The following is a 16,385-nucleotide window of genomic DNA, read 5'->3' on the forward strand; positions in this document are numbered from 1 at the left end:
GAACTCACGGACCGCGAGATCGTGACCTGAGCCGAAGTCGGCGCTCAACCGACTGAGCCACCCAGGCGCCCCACCTCTCTATTTTCTTAATGAACTCAGATATAGTATTTGGCAATAGATTTGCATTCCAATATACCATATACAATTTTATTTGCCTTGTCCTTCCACATTCCTGGTTATCTTATTTTCCTATGACTTTAAACATAATTATATCTTAAATAACCAGTGGTGATAGCAAAAGTAAAGCCAGCTTGAAACTAGTACTTTATGAGAGCCATTGCTAGTTGGGACGTAAGTATCACTCTCCTCAACCATTACCTAGCTCCTAAAATAAAGAAAGAAAACCCACCAATTGCTCTGAGCGGTCTGCAGGGCATTTATGACCCTACTTCCCATGACTGGGAATTCTGGGAAAGTTGGCCATTGTAAGCCCACGATCTCCACTGTGCCAGTGAAGAAATTAATGGGTTACCTTTTCTCAGCACCTGAAAAAAGCAATGTTAATGCCCACATTTCTGAATCCCAGCGCACTGGGGAGCACCACAGTACCCCCATGAGAGAACTCCTGCAGAAGACAAGACTACAGAGCTAACTAAGTTCATCACACTCCTCTGGAGTTTGGGCCCCAGATCTTCTTTGGCCTCTGAAACCAAAGCACTCTGTAAATCTTTTTGTCAAAAGATGTACATGCTCTCTAGAGAAGGAACACATGCCTCCACAAATAGGGCCAACACCCCTGTGGCGCTTACCTTATTCTGCTCACACACGTACTGTATCCTCAGGGTGTCCATGGCTCTGATCATGGATTGCATGGCGGTGAATATGTTTTGGTAAACTAACTTCGTGAACCCCTTCCTGTCTTCATCGCTGTAGCCAGACCCATGGATGATTCTCATTTGCTTGATAAAGGTGCTCTTGCCACTTTCACCAGTTCCTGGTAAGACAACACAAGGGGAGAATGCAGTCAGCAGTCTTCAAAAGGAACACGCTAGGAAAGAGGGGACCTCCTGGCTGTGTTGGTCTGTATCGTGATGAACAGGGTTGATTGGGTCAACTTGGAAGGGGCCTGCCAGTATCCTGCCAGTAATATGGCGTCAGTATCCTGACCCTAGGCAGAGGAGTCCCTATTCTGTACCCTGTGCTCCCACTCCTTCTCTCCCTCCCTCTCACACGTGCGAGCGCGCATGCATACACACACACACACACACACACACTTAAGGGTACGTGAGTGTCTCTGTTCCTTGGAGTAATTCTAACCATCAGCTCTTATAACCAGCACTGTTTAGGCCCCAGGAAACTGCTCCCCTACATCCCTTTTCCTAAGTTCCTTCTGATAACTGGCAACTGTGTCTGAAAGCCCCAAACGTCTAAGGGTTTCACTACCGCTAATACAGCAGCAGTGGTAATGGAGGCTGCATCAGTGCGCCGGGAGGACCTCAGCAACAGGATCAAAGTCTTATTCACTCGTCAGTTCCTGCCTTTCAGATACGTGAGCACAAGTGATCCTTGCACAATCCAGCACCATCCCCGGTATTCTGGCTCCTCCTCCTATTCCAACTTGTAGTTCAGGGGCTCCTCCAAACTCACAACACCTGCATGTGGGCAGCAGAGGAACAGTTTACAGGATCAAACCATTCCTGCTGCTCTGAGATGTCCAGGCATAACATGTGGGACATAAGATGCCAGGACTCCACATTTTAAAAAAAATTTAAGTGTATTTATTTCAGAGACAGGAAGTGTAAGTGTGAGGGGCAGAGAGAGGAGGGAGAGAGAGAGAATCCCAAGTAGGCTCTACGCTGTGAATGGAGAGCCTGATGTGAGGCTTGAGCTCACAAATTTTGAGATCATGACCAGAGCTGAAGTAGGACGATTAACCAACTCAGCCACCCAGGCACCTCAACCGGGACTCCACATTAACATTAGATTGAGATAATGCTTGACAAGACAATGACAGTCACAGTGTAAGTGACAAAGATGGATATGATGCAATGAAAATATTTTCTAACATTTTCTGTGATAATTTATTGTACCTGAAATTAATATAATGTTACATGTCAATTATAGCTTAAAAAAAGATAATGTATTGTAGGAGATCCCATTACCATGTTTGGAACAAGTCATGTTATATTATACTCGTGATTCATTTTCAAATCTCAGTATTGTTTTAAGAATTTTGTAACAATTAATGTCAATATGCCCCCAGCAGGGCAAAGTTTCTTCAAATTGGAGATTTATGAGAAGCTATCTCAGAACTAAAATGATTCAAGGCAAGTTGTAACTTCAAATGGGTGAGTTGTGCCGCACTCAAATTATATTTTAACAAAGCTGTTGCAAAAAAAAGAAGTTGTCTGACTCAGTATTTCTGTCAAAAGAGCGCAAATTATATGAAAACCGTAATTAAAATATACTGATTTTTCCATAATGGCAGCAAAAAAATTGTGGCGTCGTAAATGATTAATTATAAAATCTTTACTACTCATCCACATCTCATTGGCCCAACAGACTACCAGACAATGCAATTACAGACAAATTTATCCTCTGGAACTTTGCTAACACTTAGTCACATAAAAACCATAGTTGTACACATCTTTTTTGACATTTTAAAGACATGTTTGCCACGGTCAGAGGATAGAACATAGTGATAATAGTTTGTTAGCTTAATTATAACCTGCAACTATTTGGACTTATGGGATGTGGGTCTCTGTGATGTCTCTGCAAACATCAGGGCAGGGCCTAGCACAAGGGCCCTGAGAAACAGAGTCGCTCAAGTTTTCCACATGGATAGTTGAGATACAACTGTGAACATCTGTTAAGATTTTTCCTTCTAAGAAAACATGTTCCTTCAGACTGACCTTTTCAAAACCCAAACCTACTCTTCTACCTCCCCGCCCTCACTCAACACTCTCAGTGGCATCCCACTCTGCTCAGGAAGAAAGACAAACTTCCTCACTCTGGCCCATAAGGCTGTGCGGTCTGGCCCCTTGGGTCTTCACCACCCTCTTCGTACAACACACATTCTCTCACCCTCTGCTCTCTGACACATTGGTCTTCTTGCTGCCTTTGCTCATGCTCTGCACATTCGTCCTGCTCGCCTTGGCTCTTGGCCTGGCCTCCCTAATGAGGTCAAGTTCCCCGACTGTAAGTTCTCCAGGTATCAATCATAGCATGTGCTCCAGCCACACTTGGGCTCATTAATGCCGTTCTCCATTTGACATGTTTTCCCCTACCAGTCCGCACGTTTCATAAGGGGAGACAGGGGCCACCTTCCTTTTAACTCACATCATCTCCCCTTGTGCCAGGTGTTACTGTAGAGGCCACTTTTGGGCGACAGGCTTGAGCAACGGAATGTTGAACAAGGGAAGAGGGCCCACAGTGACCACTAGGCTGAATGGAGACAGACCCACCAGGTGCCCCACCTCAAAATATTCACAAGCCCTAATTGACCAATGGGCTACTTACAACCAGGCTTAGTTACCATAAAAGGGAAAATTCATACATCCCCATACCTCCTCATCTTCTCCCTTTAGAAACAGCGCCCTCCCACTGCCTCATTGCAGATGGCCTCTCCTCTGTGGTCCTGCCCACCGCTCCCCTGCAATGTATTCAATAAACTGCTATCTCCTTTGTTCTGCCTTGGCTGAATCCTTTCACCGCCCACACCACCGGCTCCCACCTGATCATCACCCTACATTTGGGAGTCCCCATTCAATATAGAGAGAGAAATCACAATAATGTCTGACACTTGGCACATACTTAATAAGCTTTTAAACTACTTTTTAAAATTGTGGTAAAATACACATACAGTTCACCATCTTCATTTTTTTAATATATCAAGTTTATTTATTTTGAGAGAAAGAGAGAGAGTGAAGGAGGGGCAGAGAGAGAGAGAGAGAGAGAGAGAGAGAGAGAGAGAGAGAGAGAATCCCAAGCACACTCCATGCTGCTAATGCAGCACTCTGACATGGGCTCAAATTCACAAACCGTGACATCATGACCTGAGCCAAAGTCAAGAGTCAGATGCTTAACCAATTGAGCCACCCAGGCATCCCAGGATTTCCTTCCTTTTATTAATTTTTTTTAAATGTGTTTATTTTTGAGAGAGAGGGAGAGAGACAGAGTGCAAGCAGGGGCGGAGCATAGAGAGAGGGAGACAGAATCCAAAGCAGGCTCCAGGCTCTGAGCTGTCAGTGCAGAGCCCGACATGGAGCTCGAGCTCACAAACCATGACAGAATGACCTGAGCCGAAGTCGGTCCCTTAACCGACTGAGCCACCCAGGGGCCCCAGGATTTCCTTCCTTTTAAAGGCCTGAATAATACAGCAGTATTTGAGTACGTGATAGTACTTAAGAGTATACCTCATCTCAACTACCTGTAGTATCTACAACATGGGGAAAGAGAGGGGATTATCCCCTCTCAACTGCCCAGGGTACTATGTGAGTAGCAGTGCCTTCAACCACTGCAGGCAGCAGCACAACAAGTGGCCACGCAGGAGCCTTGTCCTGATGCTGTGACCCTTTCTGGATTACTCCTCCTTCCCAATAATGGTGACTATTCGAGAAGTCACTGTGTAGCAGCTACTCTAGACAAACGACCCCCTATCCCTCACACAACCACCCTACAAGGTGTGTGTAATCACAGGGCTTTATTCAGTCAGACTAATGACAGACTGTATGGTCAGGGAAGAAAGTCAGGGTCATGACCAAAAGGACTTCGTTGGACTGGTCTAATGAAGACAAATCGGAAGCTCACAGCCACACTGAACTCTGAGCCCCAGCAGGACCACTATCTTCTAGACATACAGCTGGAGCACGAAGAAGAACCTTCAGACAGGTGCATGTTCTCACAGGTAGCCTCACTGCTACCTCACTTCCACTTCCAGAGGCAGAAAGGTGGGTCAGAGATGAGGAAACTGGCTGCAAGTCAGGAAACAAGGCAAGGTGGGTGCCAGTATGGAGCTGGGCCCAGAAGCCAGGCGACAAATGCCTCAGCCTTCAGGTTCACCAAGGATACCACCTCCCCTGAAGGAATTGTTTTCCCCTCCATCCCTCAACACTCAGGCCTGTCCCCTTAGAGCAATCTAAGCACCTGGAACACCCCAGTGGAGCACATCCCCTAATTGCAGACCTCTCACTACTTAGTCCCCTAAGGGTAAAGCTTGAGGGTCACTCATCTGGGTGCCAGGCACACTGATTGCTACATAGTTGGCTGTCAAAGGATGGCTAAATAAAGGTATGAAGAGAACAAACGTGAGAAGCCACAGTTTTATTCCATAGGTCTTCTATCATGATCAATCACATAAAAATAAGATATGAATTTTCCAGAGGATTGCAGTGATACCAGCGGCCCCTGAAGCCACCATTTCATGATTACTCCTGGCTGCCCAGATCCCATACGATAACATGAGAACCTGCTGAAGACTCTCTACTGTCTGAACTTCATCCAAGGTTCCAGATGACACAAGATCTCTGCTCTTACAGAATTCTGGGGTCCCTGAATCTCCTTCTCACTAGGACACTGCCATGCATTCTTCTGTTCCACCCCCACAGGGTTGACCTCTGGTCCAGTGCTACCTTACCCCAAGCAAATACTAATCCTTCTGCATATTATACACCACAAAGCTGATGTGAAAGGAGAGATTACGTAACTATCTCAAGGCATAAACTGTGATTTTGGCCCTGAGACCAGAAAAATCACTCGAGACTCAGCCCAAACTTCTACCAAGGTAAAGATCTTTTTTAGTTTCACAGGCCATTCACTTACAAGAGGTTAAAGCCAACCTCACCATTAGTCCCAAAGATAGGAACATTTTTTTTTTTTTACAAGTCATTGCTTTTTGCTTTGGGACATGGAGCATTTCAAGAAGAAAATGTTAAAAACGATTTTAAAGGTTAATTGAAAAAGAAGATATAAATAGTGGCACCCAGGTGGCTCAGTCAGTTAAGTGTCCAACTTTGGCTCAGGTCACAATCTCACAGTTCATTAGATCGAGCCCCACATCGGGCTCTCTGCTATCAGCAAAGTGTGCTTCAGATCTGATGTACCCCCTCTCTCTTTGCCCCTCCCCAGCTCATGCTGTCTCTCAAAAACAGACATCAAAAAATATTCACAAAAAGAAGACATAAACTCATTTGATGAATACCAATACCTTAAAATATTCTTCAGTTCTATATTGTGGTTATTTGAAGAACAAAAAAACCAAACATGGAACAAAACAGGCTCGGTTAAAGGCAGAAAGAGAGATTGAAAGACACAGTCCCCTGGGGGCTGAGTCCAGAGAAGAGTGACTCAGGGTGGGAGGTGCACTGGATCTTATGTAAGGCACCGCACAACCCAGTTAGAACCTTCTATCTCTAAAAGGGAAACTGAAAATTATAAAGATTACATAGTTTTTTAAATTTTTGTCCAAGGTCGAAATTTGTCCAAAGTCGCTCAGCTTCCAAGTGCTGGGTCTCGGGTCTAAATTCAGGTCTGTGCTGGTATGTGCACTTCCCATGTTAACACCATGTGCTAGTTTTACACTGAGCGTTTCCCCAAATAAATGGTCGAGTCACACCCTCCTATCTTTTTAAGCAGTCTTCATCTGGTACCGACATGGCGACACTTAGGACTTTATCTTTAATCCTTCAGAGCTCTGCTCTAAATGAGAGATCTCCAGCAGCAGATGGGGCCAAGAGAGGGGTAAGGTGGGGGGGCGCTTCTCTCTGCAATGACATCTGTGACCGTGACCAGAGGAACCAACAAACTCAAGCTAAGGATCTGAATTGAGCTTCCTCATCTGTTCTCAGCAGAAACTCGACACCCATACACGGACTACAACTATCTATTCTATGCAAGTAAAGGAAAAAAATCTAAAGGAAATGATTTTTTAAATGAAAATTACTGGTGACTGGAGGATTAGGTGACTTAGCTTTACATACTCCACCCCCAACCCATCACACTTTACAATGTGTGATTCGGTCAGGAGCACAGTCTACTCTGCTTTGTTTCTTGTCTCTTTGTGAGGACTTTCTCCCAGGCTTGCCCACAAAATCCACAGATAGTTAAGACAACTTGAGCTCTCACCCTGGGGGCCTCTCACTCACAGGGAGGCCAAAGCCTTAGGTTAGAAGGTGCATTTTGGTGTCAGGTTACTGAGGGATTCAATCTGAGCAACAGGGGCCAGTCGGGGAGGGGGAGATGTGGCGGGACAGGGAGTGGACCACAGACTGGCAGGACTTTCACTCCTGGACCCAACTCTGTTAAAACACCAGATGGGCAAAGGAATAAAATTACCATTCCATTTCCAGATTCTGTTCCAAGTATTAATAAAGGAAACGGCTCTTTGTCCCATTTAGTTTTTAGCTCAACGTTTTCATATTTGGGGGGAAAAACCCAACAATGGTTATAAGTACTTTTAAACTTGCATTAAGGTTGAGGTTCTTGCTTATCGTCATCCTCTTGCAACCGTCCTCTGTAATCAAATCGGCAGATAACTTGTCAGGAAAGCACTCTGGCCGGTAACAGATCCCCTGGAGGCCCAGTACCAGTTTTCTGCCCCCTTGCTCCCTGGCTCTGGGCAGGAGACCAAAATGCCTCTCAAGTAAGGCTCACACACTCCCCTGAGTCTCTCACTGTAAAGCTCTGCCTGGGATCTCTGCCTTTCCCCAGCCCCTTAAATAGGAGTCATTTCCTTTCCCAGAATAGCCACTCAATAAGTGGTTAAAAATTGCACACACACACAGCTTGCTACTCTAGCATACTTAACATAGACCACAGGCTTCTTGCTTTCTGTGGGTGAGGGGTATACATCTTTGACCTTGCAGGGCTACAGGCTGTTTTACACGACTCTTGTCCCTGGCATGTACTTAACCACTGTTTTCCAAGACCTTGTCATTTGTAGGCCCATCTTGTGATTTTTTTTTTTTGTTTGCCATACTCATATACCACCTGTATGATTTTAATATTCAGCAAAATTTTTTACTCAAATACGCTTGTTATGAAAGGAAACATGGATATTATAGGTGAAAAACCAGTATCATTTGCCATGATTAATCTAATTAAATGTATTAAAATAAAGTAAGACTTCAGCAATATTCCAACTAAAAAAAAAATCATGTCTACCACAGTGATCAGGTATCACATTTTGATAAATAACAGACACAAATTACTGCCCTCTTTATGTGAAATTTACCCATTTACTTAAAGGAGCTTCCCCCTCTTTTTCTCTAGAGGCTTCTGGAATTCTCCCCATGAACCACATCCAGATACAAAAAAATTAAAAAAAAAACACTGAGGGTTAAAATTCATGTTACTGAAAAAGGGCCAACAAAATGTCTCAGCACTAAAACTCTAAACTTTTTCTCAGATTTGAGAAAGCAATGTGAGATTCAACTTTCAGCTTACTGTTAAATACACAGAAAGGCTCACGGAGAAAAACGTTGCCTTTTAGGAGCCAAGAGGGAACAGAGGCCAAAGCAAAATAAATCCTTTGCAAGTGATAGACCAAGGACATCTGAACAGTACATCAATTGTTCTAAAGTTCACCTACAATCTTTTGCGAAGACAGCCTCCCCAAGAGCCAAAGCAAGGAGCTGATTAAGCTTCTCAGATAGGCAGAGCCGTCTCCAGCGTCCTGGGATGTTTTCTGAAACCATCTGCGAGAAGCCATTGTTTTTTTGTTTTTTAGCTCAGCTTTACAAGAGGACAAACACAGAGCAAAAGTGTAAGTCAAAACATAAATGAAGACACGATTCTGGATGTCGATGTAAAGGATGGAGACCTACAGGCAGACAAGGGTGTGGACCTACCATGAAGACCGGCAGGCTGGCTCTGTGGGGCCTTAGTGCTCGTGTTCCCTGACACCTCTGGAGCCTAAAACCCAGCACATAGGAAAAACCTAACTAATATTTGCAAATGGATATCTATTGACCAGGACAACCAGGATGGTCATGATCTCGGAAAGCAACAGGAAACAGGTTTGTCTAACCAAGAGAAGACTCAGGACTCGGTGGGTGAGTCTGGTGAGTAGACGAAGCAACCCCACACAGAGGCAGGCCCCCTGCCGATTGCCCTTTCCACCGGGCCACGCAGGACCCCGTGCCAGCCAGGCACGGAGGTTCAACTTCCATATCAGGGTTTCCTGGTAAAGGGATAAGTTAAAAAAAAAATTCTTTTCGTAAAATTTTTAAGCAGGAGCAGTTCTCAGCGGCAAGGAGGGCTGCCCCGGGAGAGTGCCCGGACTTGGGTGCACTGGCTCCTGTAACTCACCAGTGACCTTGGACAGCAGCCACCCCACACAGTAGGAATTTCTGCACCTGTGAGTGCTACAATCCTAGGGCTGGTTATTCTCAAGATACTGATGGAGGAGACAAGCTGGCTAACATTGGGGGAAATTCCAAATGATTCCTTACTGCAGCACTGGAATGAATGTTTTTGCTCCCCCAAAATTCACATGTTGAAAACCTAATGCCCAAAGTGATGGTATTAAAAGGTCCTTTGGGATGGCGGGGGCGGGGTGCCTGGGTGGCTCAGTTGGTTCAGCATCCAACTCCTATGGCTCTTGATTTCGGCTCAGGTTATGATCACACAGTTTGTGAGTTGGAGCCCCAGAGCCCCATGTTGGGCTCTGCACTGACAGTGTGGAATCTGCTTGGGATCATCTCTCTCCCTCTCTCTATGCCCTTCCCCCTCTTTGCGCTCTCTCTCTCTCTCTAAAAAAAAAAAATAGACTTGAAAAAATAAATAAGGGGCGCCTGGGTGGCTCAGTCAGTTAAGCGTCCACCTTCAGCTCAGGTCATGATCTCGCAGTTGGTTGGTTTTTACACCAAGTTCCAATTTAATTTCTGCATGAATAAAGTCCCCACAGAAGCTCTGTTTTTCAATTTCTAGAGGGAAAACATTTTTTGAGTGCCATAAAGATTCACTTATTTAAGTCAGTCCTGTCTGCTTGTGTCCAGCCCCCATGTCGCCAGCACAATTATGTCACCAGTCTCCAGCTTCTGTGCTTACAAACAGAGGGGGTGTGATCTTTCACCACGAAAGGAGGAGCAGTGTCCTAGGAACAGAGAACTGGAAACAATTGAAGACAGGGTTCGCGGCTGCTCTCTCAACAGAAGAGGTGACTATGGGGCTCTTGAAACCAAAAAGGAGAAGCCACAAGAAATTAAGTGAAAAGGCTCAGTAAATAGTTTGAGATTTTTAAAAAACCTAATAATAAAACAATGGAGAATGACAAGATGCTGTATTAGATTTTATAGTCTTTCTGTTTCATTAACCTGCAAAATCATCTTCACTGACTAACCAAGAAGAACAAGAATCCCCAACAATTCCAATGGCAATTCCTGCCATTTTCTATCATCTTTGGGTGACATTTTGATCAAGAATGTATTCAGGTTTAAACCTGATTTCTGAGTTCTTATATCAAAGCCAAGCCAAAAAGTCCTGCTGACAATTTTAATTGTGAAGAATCGATTAATTTTTCTGATTTGAAATATCAAAAACAGTGTCCTTCTCAGAGTTGCCATATGTGTATTTAAAACTTCAAATGCAGTGGAACAATGAGGCTAATTTTTACTCTAAATTGAGTTATTTACCTATACAACCAAATTTCTATAATTTGTTTTAAATGTGGTATTCTTTAAAAATTCAATAAAATTTTTTTGATTTATTATTAACTGCTTTATGTCAGGAAACAGTTGTCAATGATGGATGTGTCATTGACCTCTTGGATGTAGTCACGTGATCCAGAGGTGTTTGTTACTTACCAAACATTATAACTGACCCTTCCATAAAGAGTTACACAGTTTTGAGAATTTTGCTCATTCTGTACCAACAGTCCATCTGTATCAGATTCTGGAAAAGTAACACAATATACACAATCTTAAAAATCAAATGCTCTATTTTGGAAAATGTCCTGGACATCAATTACTTTTCCCTAGAAATGGTTAAGCCATACCAAGGGAAGGGAGACAACTACTCAAACTCTATAGCTGACAGCTAAAATATTAGCAATTTCATTAGGAGTACAACTCATTTCAGTTGGAAGGAGGGTTATGAGATCACTTTCTGCTCTATGATTCTGACTCATCATTGTTTTACTTTCCAAAAACACAAATGGTAAGCATTTTAATAAATGATTTTATAATCTTCCACTCTTCACCATTCCTGCTGAAAAGTTAACATTCCCCTCCCCCCTTCTTACAGAAATGTTCACCAAGAAATAGTAACACCAGGGCACAGATAACTCTTTGACCTCTCAACCTTTGGAAGAATATGAGGAGTCATTTAAAAAAATTTTTTAATGTTTATTTTTGAGAGACAGAGTTCAAGTTGCCGAGGGGCAGACAGACAGGGAGACAGAATCTGAAGCAGGCTCCAGGCTCTGAGCTGTCAGCACAGAGCCAGATGCAGGGTTCAAACTCACAAACAGTGAGATCATGATCTGAGCTGAAGTCAGAGCTTACCGAACTGAGCCACCCAGGCATCCCTGAGGAGTATTTTTTTTTTCCTTTTTCAAGTCTTTCTTTAAATTCAAGTTAGTTAACATACAGTGTAATATTAGTTTCAGGTGTAGAATTTTATTTATTTTTATGCTTATTTTTGAGAGACAGTCAGAGCATGAGCAGGGGAGGGGCAGAGAGAGAGGGGGACACAGAATCCAAAGCAGGCTCCAGGCCTTGAGCTGTCAGCACAGAGTCCGGCGTGGGGTTTGAACTCATGAAACGTGAGATCATGACCTGATCTGAAGTCAGATGCTTAACCAACTGAGCCACCCAGGTGCCCCGAGAGATTCAACAATTCTTGAAAAAAACAAAAATTCTGTACATTTCTCAATGCTCATCACAACAAGTGCCCTCCTTAATCCCCATCATCTATTTCACCCATCCCCGCCCCCTCCACCACTGCTCTGCTAACCACCAGTTTGTTCTCTATAGTCAGGAGGTCTGTTTTTTGGTTTACTTCGCTTCCCCCAACCCCACATTCATCTGTTTTGTTTCTTAAATTCTGCATGTAACTGAAATCATGTGATATTTGTCTTTCCATGAGGAATGATTGACACTCAAATGGTTAACACCATAGTGAGTCTTAAGGGAAAACTTGTTCTTGTACAAGCTATCATCATCTGAAAGTTTGATTTTGCTCCTGTTGAAAAAGAAGAGGAGGAAGAGGACAGCAAAGGCAAAAATTATTTAAACGAAAATAAAGAAGCTCTCAGAAGAGGCCACGGATTTAAAATCCTTAAGTCTCAGTAAAAGCAGGCAAGGAGGCAGGGTAACTTTTAAAACGCTAAAGCATTTTGCTAAAACAACTCCCTGCCTCTTCTTTCCACCCTCACCCCACCCCAAAGATAAATTTACATGGAAATAAATTAAGTGTTACTTAAACAAAAGTGCAGTTACATGTAGAATCATGTTAAGAATGAAAACTATAGGGGCGCCTGGGTGGCTCAGTTGGTTAAACATCCGACTCTTGATTTCAGCTCAGGTCATGATGTCATGGTTGGTGGGATTGAGCCCTGTGTTGTTGGGCTCTGTTTTCACAGCACGAAGCCCACTCAGGATTCTCTCTCTGCCCCTCTCCCGTGCGTGCACGTGCATGCGTGTGTGTGCACGCTCCCTCTCTCAAAAATAAGTAAATAACCTTAGAAAAAAGTCAGGCCATATCATTTTTGCCTGCCTTCCTCTCCCACAGTGGTCTGCCAACATATCCAACTCCTCTTGCAACATCACTTTTTTCCATGAATCCCCAGAATTCCCAGGTAGAAACACTCATTCTCTTCTTGTTATGACTATATTTTTACATACCACTATTGCTGCATTGATCATAATGTTTATATTGTTTTGTTAAAGTTTATTTATTTATTTTTAGGAGACAGAAAGACAGCACAATCCAGAAGGGAGAGGGGAGAGAGAGAGAGAGACAGACAGACACAGAATCAGAAGCAAGCTCCAGGCTCTGAGCTGGTAATGCTGAGCCTGATGCAGGGCTCAAACCCATGAACCATGTGATCATGACCTGAACCAAAGGGGGACATTTAACTGACTAAGCCATCCAGGCACCCCATGATGTTCACATTGTTTACATGTCTTCATCACTCTGTAATTTCCCTTAGATCGGGAACTCTCTTCTACCTGTGGACCCCAGGGCCTTGGACAACACCTGCCAAGAAGTAGGGGCTCAATAAATGAATATTTGAAGAGTTACATAGTATCATGTGCCTTAGCGTTCCTCATTTGATCACCACACAGCCTTGGAATCTTTCCTACCGTTCCATTCAGAGGGCACTTTCCCAACATAAATGTAATACCCTCTCCTGCTGTAATTCTCTTTCAATCCCCTAAACAAACAAGTTTGTGCCTACTCAACTCCACAGATCTCATCAAACAATCTTCACTATAGCTTCATTCTCTGAAAAAAAGTTTTTTTTTTTTTCCTTCTGGTGCACAACTGTAAATCACCAGTTCAATTCAAGACGTTTTTAGAGTCATTTCCATCATTATTAGTTGACCACATGGTGAGTTCCTAGGCTGGGCACTAATTCTAGGGCATAAGTCTCCACCCAAGTAGGGAAGGCCAACTCCTTGGTTTCCTTTCCTCCAGGCCAAGATCCCTTTCAGCCTCAGTCTCCCCAAAACTCTTAGCTCCAGAATGACTAAGACTAAAACATTTAAGTAATAATTTTTCAACATGTCTCTTACCGATATCCAAAAAAAAGTACTTAAATACACACACATACACACACACACACACTTGGGGCATCTGGATGGCTCATTTGCTTAAGTGTCCAACTCTTCATTTTGGCTCAGGTCATGATCTCATGCTTTGTGAGATCGACCCCCACATGGGGCTCTGTGATGACAGCATGGAGCCTGCTTGCGATACTCTCCTCTCTCTGCCCCTCCCTGCTCACTATACTGTCTCTCAAAAATAAATAAACTTAAAATATATATCTATACATACTTAATTTCCAAGGGACAGCCTAATGATTTATAACTAATAACAATTCTCAGCCCCACTTATCAAGCTCTATTTGTGGGAAGAGGTTTTCAAAAACTGTCTAGATTTCTGTTTCTAGGATGGATTAAAGCGACCAAGATGACCATATTGTCCAGTTGCCCAGGACTGGCCTTAGTTTACGCCTGTTGTCCTGAGGTAATTATTAATAGCATCCTTTTTCATTCTCAAATGTCCTGGTTTGGACGATGAGCTATACGATCACCATTAATATACTCTGCCATATTGGGGTTGGGAGACACTTGAGAGCATGCTCTGATGTTATAACTCTAATTCACTACTCAAGCCCAAGGTAAGAAAATCCGTCAGCAGCTAGGTTTTGCTTTTCATAAGCCTCTACTTGAACAACAACAAAACCCCAGCTTTCAGTAAAACAAACGCATTTCTTATGTTGGAAAGATTTATTTTTTGACCTTGCTATATAAAACCAGCTTAACAATGTCACCCAACTAGCTGCTTTCTTACCCCATGGGAAAACGTATGCAAAAGAGGTCATTTAACTAAAAAAAAATCTATATAGGAGATAGCGATTATCTCTATTAATTACATCTCCAGTGACCTACTTATAGACAAAAAAAACTGCTTTCCACCAAAAGCCAATTTGATGCCTCTTCCAAGGCTGTAATTAAACATAGGAAAGAAATGGTTATAAAGAAATTGTTACTCTCTTTTCTCATTCTATCAACACTTAGATTCCTCTGCTGTGATAATAACAAGGGTTAGCCCTCTAAGGCGAGGGGAAGCAAAAGAGAATAATTTGAAGACTATTCTCATTTTACCCCAATGATAACGATAAGCTCTTGAGGTCTTGTCTTTGGGATAATGGAGAAGGCAGTATGGCAAAATAACTGTAGCCAGGTGCTACATTTTGGGTTCAGTATTTTTTCTTGGTGCTCAAGGGCCTATCTTTCTGGAATCCTAGATTTTTAATGTGCTGGTTAATTGTGTGACTTCAGACCAATTACTTAAACTCTCTGAACCTCAGTTTCCACATCAGTTAAGGGGCCAGAATAAGACCATTCCTGTCATCGTTTGTTCTAAGAATTAAGTCACTTTAATTCTAGAAAACAATGCTCAAATATTATTATGATATGTGGTAAGAGTGGTAACTGTGGAAATGGAAAGAGGGAATATAATGGTTTGGAAGATTGAATGTATTTGCAAGACAAAGCTATAACCTTTCAGACCAGGTCATCGGTGGCATTTCTAATAATGGGGAAATTAGGGAAGTAGTGCCTGTATTCATTTCCTAGGCTGCTGTCACCAAGTACCACATACTGGGTGACTTAGAACAAAAGAAATTTATTCTCCAGGCACCTGGGTAGCTCAGTTGGTCAAGCATGTGCCTCTTGTTTTCAGCTCAGATCATGATCTCATGGTTTTTGGAATTGAGAGCCACATATGGCTCTGTGCTGACAGTGTGGAGCCTGCTTGGGATTCTCTCTCTCCCTGCCCCTCCCCTGGCTCATGCTCTCTCTCTCAAAAATAAATAAACTTTTCTTAAAAAAGGAATTTATTGGGGCACCTGGGTGGCTCAGTCGATAAGCATCTAGCTTTGGCTCAGGTCATGATCTGGCGGTCTGTGGGTTCAGGCCTCCATCGGGCTCTGTGCTGACAGCTTAGAGCCTGGAGCCTTCTTTGGATTCTGTGTCTCCCTCTCTCTCTCAAAAATAAATAAATATTAAAAAGATTTTTTTTTTTAAGGCAGGAAGGATTTTATTATAATGACCACTATTCCTGTGAACCATTACGTATGGTGCTAGAGCAGTCTTCAGTGTTGTTCTTTTTTTTTTTTTTCCCCAATATATGAAATTTATTGTCAAATTGGTTTCCATACAACACCCAGTGCTCATCCCAAAAGGTGCCCTCCTCAATACCCATCCCCCACCCTCCCCTCCCTCCCACCCCCCCCCCACCCCCCATCAACCCTCAGTTTGTTCTCAGTTTTTAACAGTCTCTTTATGCTTTGGCTCTCTCCCACTCTAACCTCTTTTTTTTTTTTTTTCCTTCCCCTCCCCCATGGATTTCTGTTAAGTTTCTCAGGATCCACATAAGAGTGAAACCATATGGTATCTGTCTTTCTCTGTATGGCTTATTTCACTTAGCATCACACTCTCCAGTTCCATCCACGTTGCTACATCAGGCCATATTTCATTCTTTCTCACTGCCACGTAGTATTCCATTGTGTGTGTGTGTGTGTGTGTGTGTGTGTGTGTGTGTGTGTGTATAAGATTTTTTTTAAGGAATTTATTCTCTCACAGAGGCTCTGAGAGAAAAATCTCTTCCTTGTTTCTTTCCTGGCTTCTGGGGGTTGCTGACAACCCTTGGTGCTTCTTGGTCTATGGCAGCTTAACTCTAGTCTATGCCTTTGTCTTCACTTGGCCATCAGTCCT

The 16,385-nt window shown here is 43.2% G+C and overlaps 1 protein-coding gene across 2 annotated transcripts in view; it reads right to left on the reverse strand.

Annotated features, from left to right (window-relative positions):
* The window catches only part of GNA14 (G protein subunit alpha 14), a 202,360-nt gene that overhangs the window by 88,424 nt on the left and 97,551 nt on the right, over positions 1 to 16,385 (reverse strand). For both annotated transcript variants that reach the window (XM_019463552.2, XM_053907822.1), the window contains exon 2: positions 750 to 934. In XM_019463552.2, the coding sequence (XP_019319097.2) occupies positions 750 to 934 (185 nt within the window). The remainder of the gene's footprint in view (positions 1 to 749; positions 935 to 16,385) is intronic.

The sequence above is a fragment of the Panthera pardus genome, unplaced genomic scaffold (genome assembly GCF_024362965.1).
Source record: "Panthera pardus isolate Hobbes unplaced genomic scaffold, ASM2436296v1 HiC_scaffold_20, whole genome shotgun sequence".
Classification (NCBI taxonomy): domain Eukaryota; kingdom Metazoa; phylum Chordata; class Mammalia; order Carnivora; family Felidae; genus Panthera; species Panthera pardus.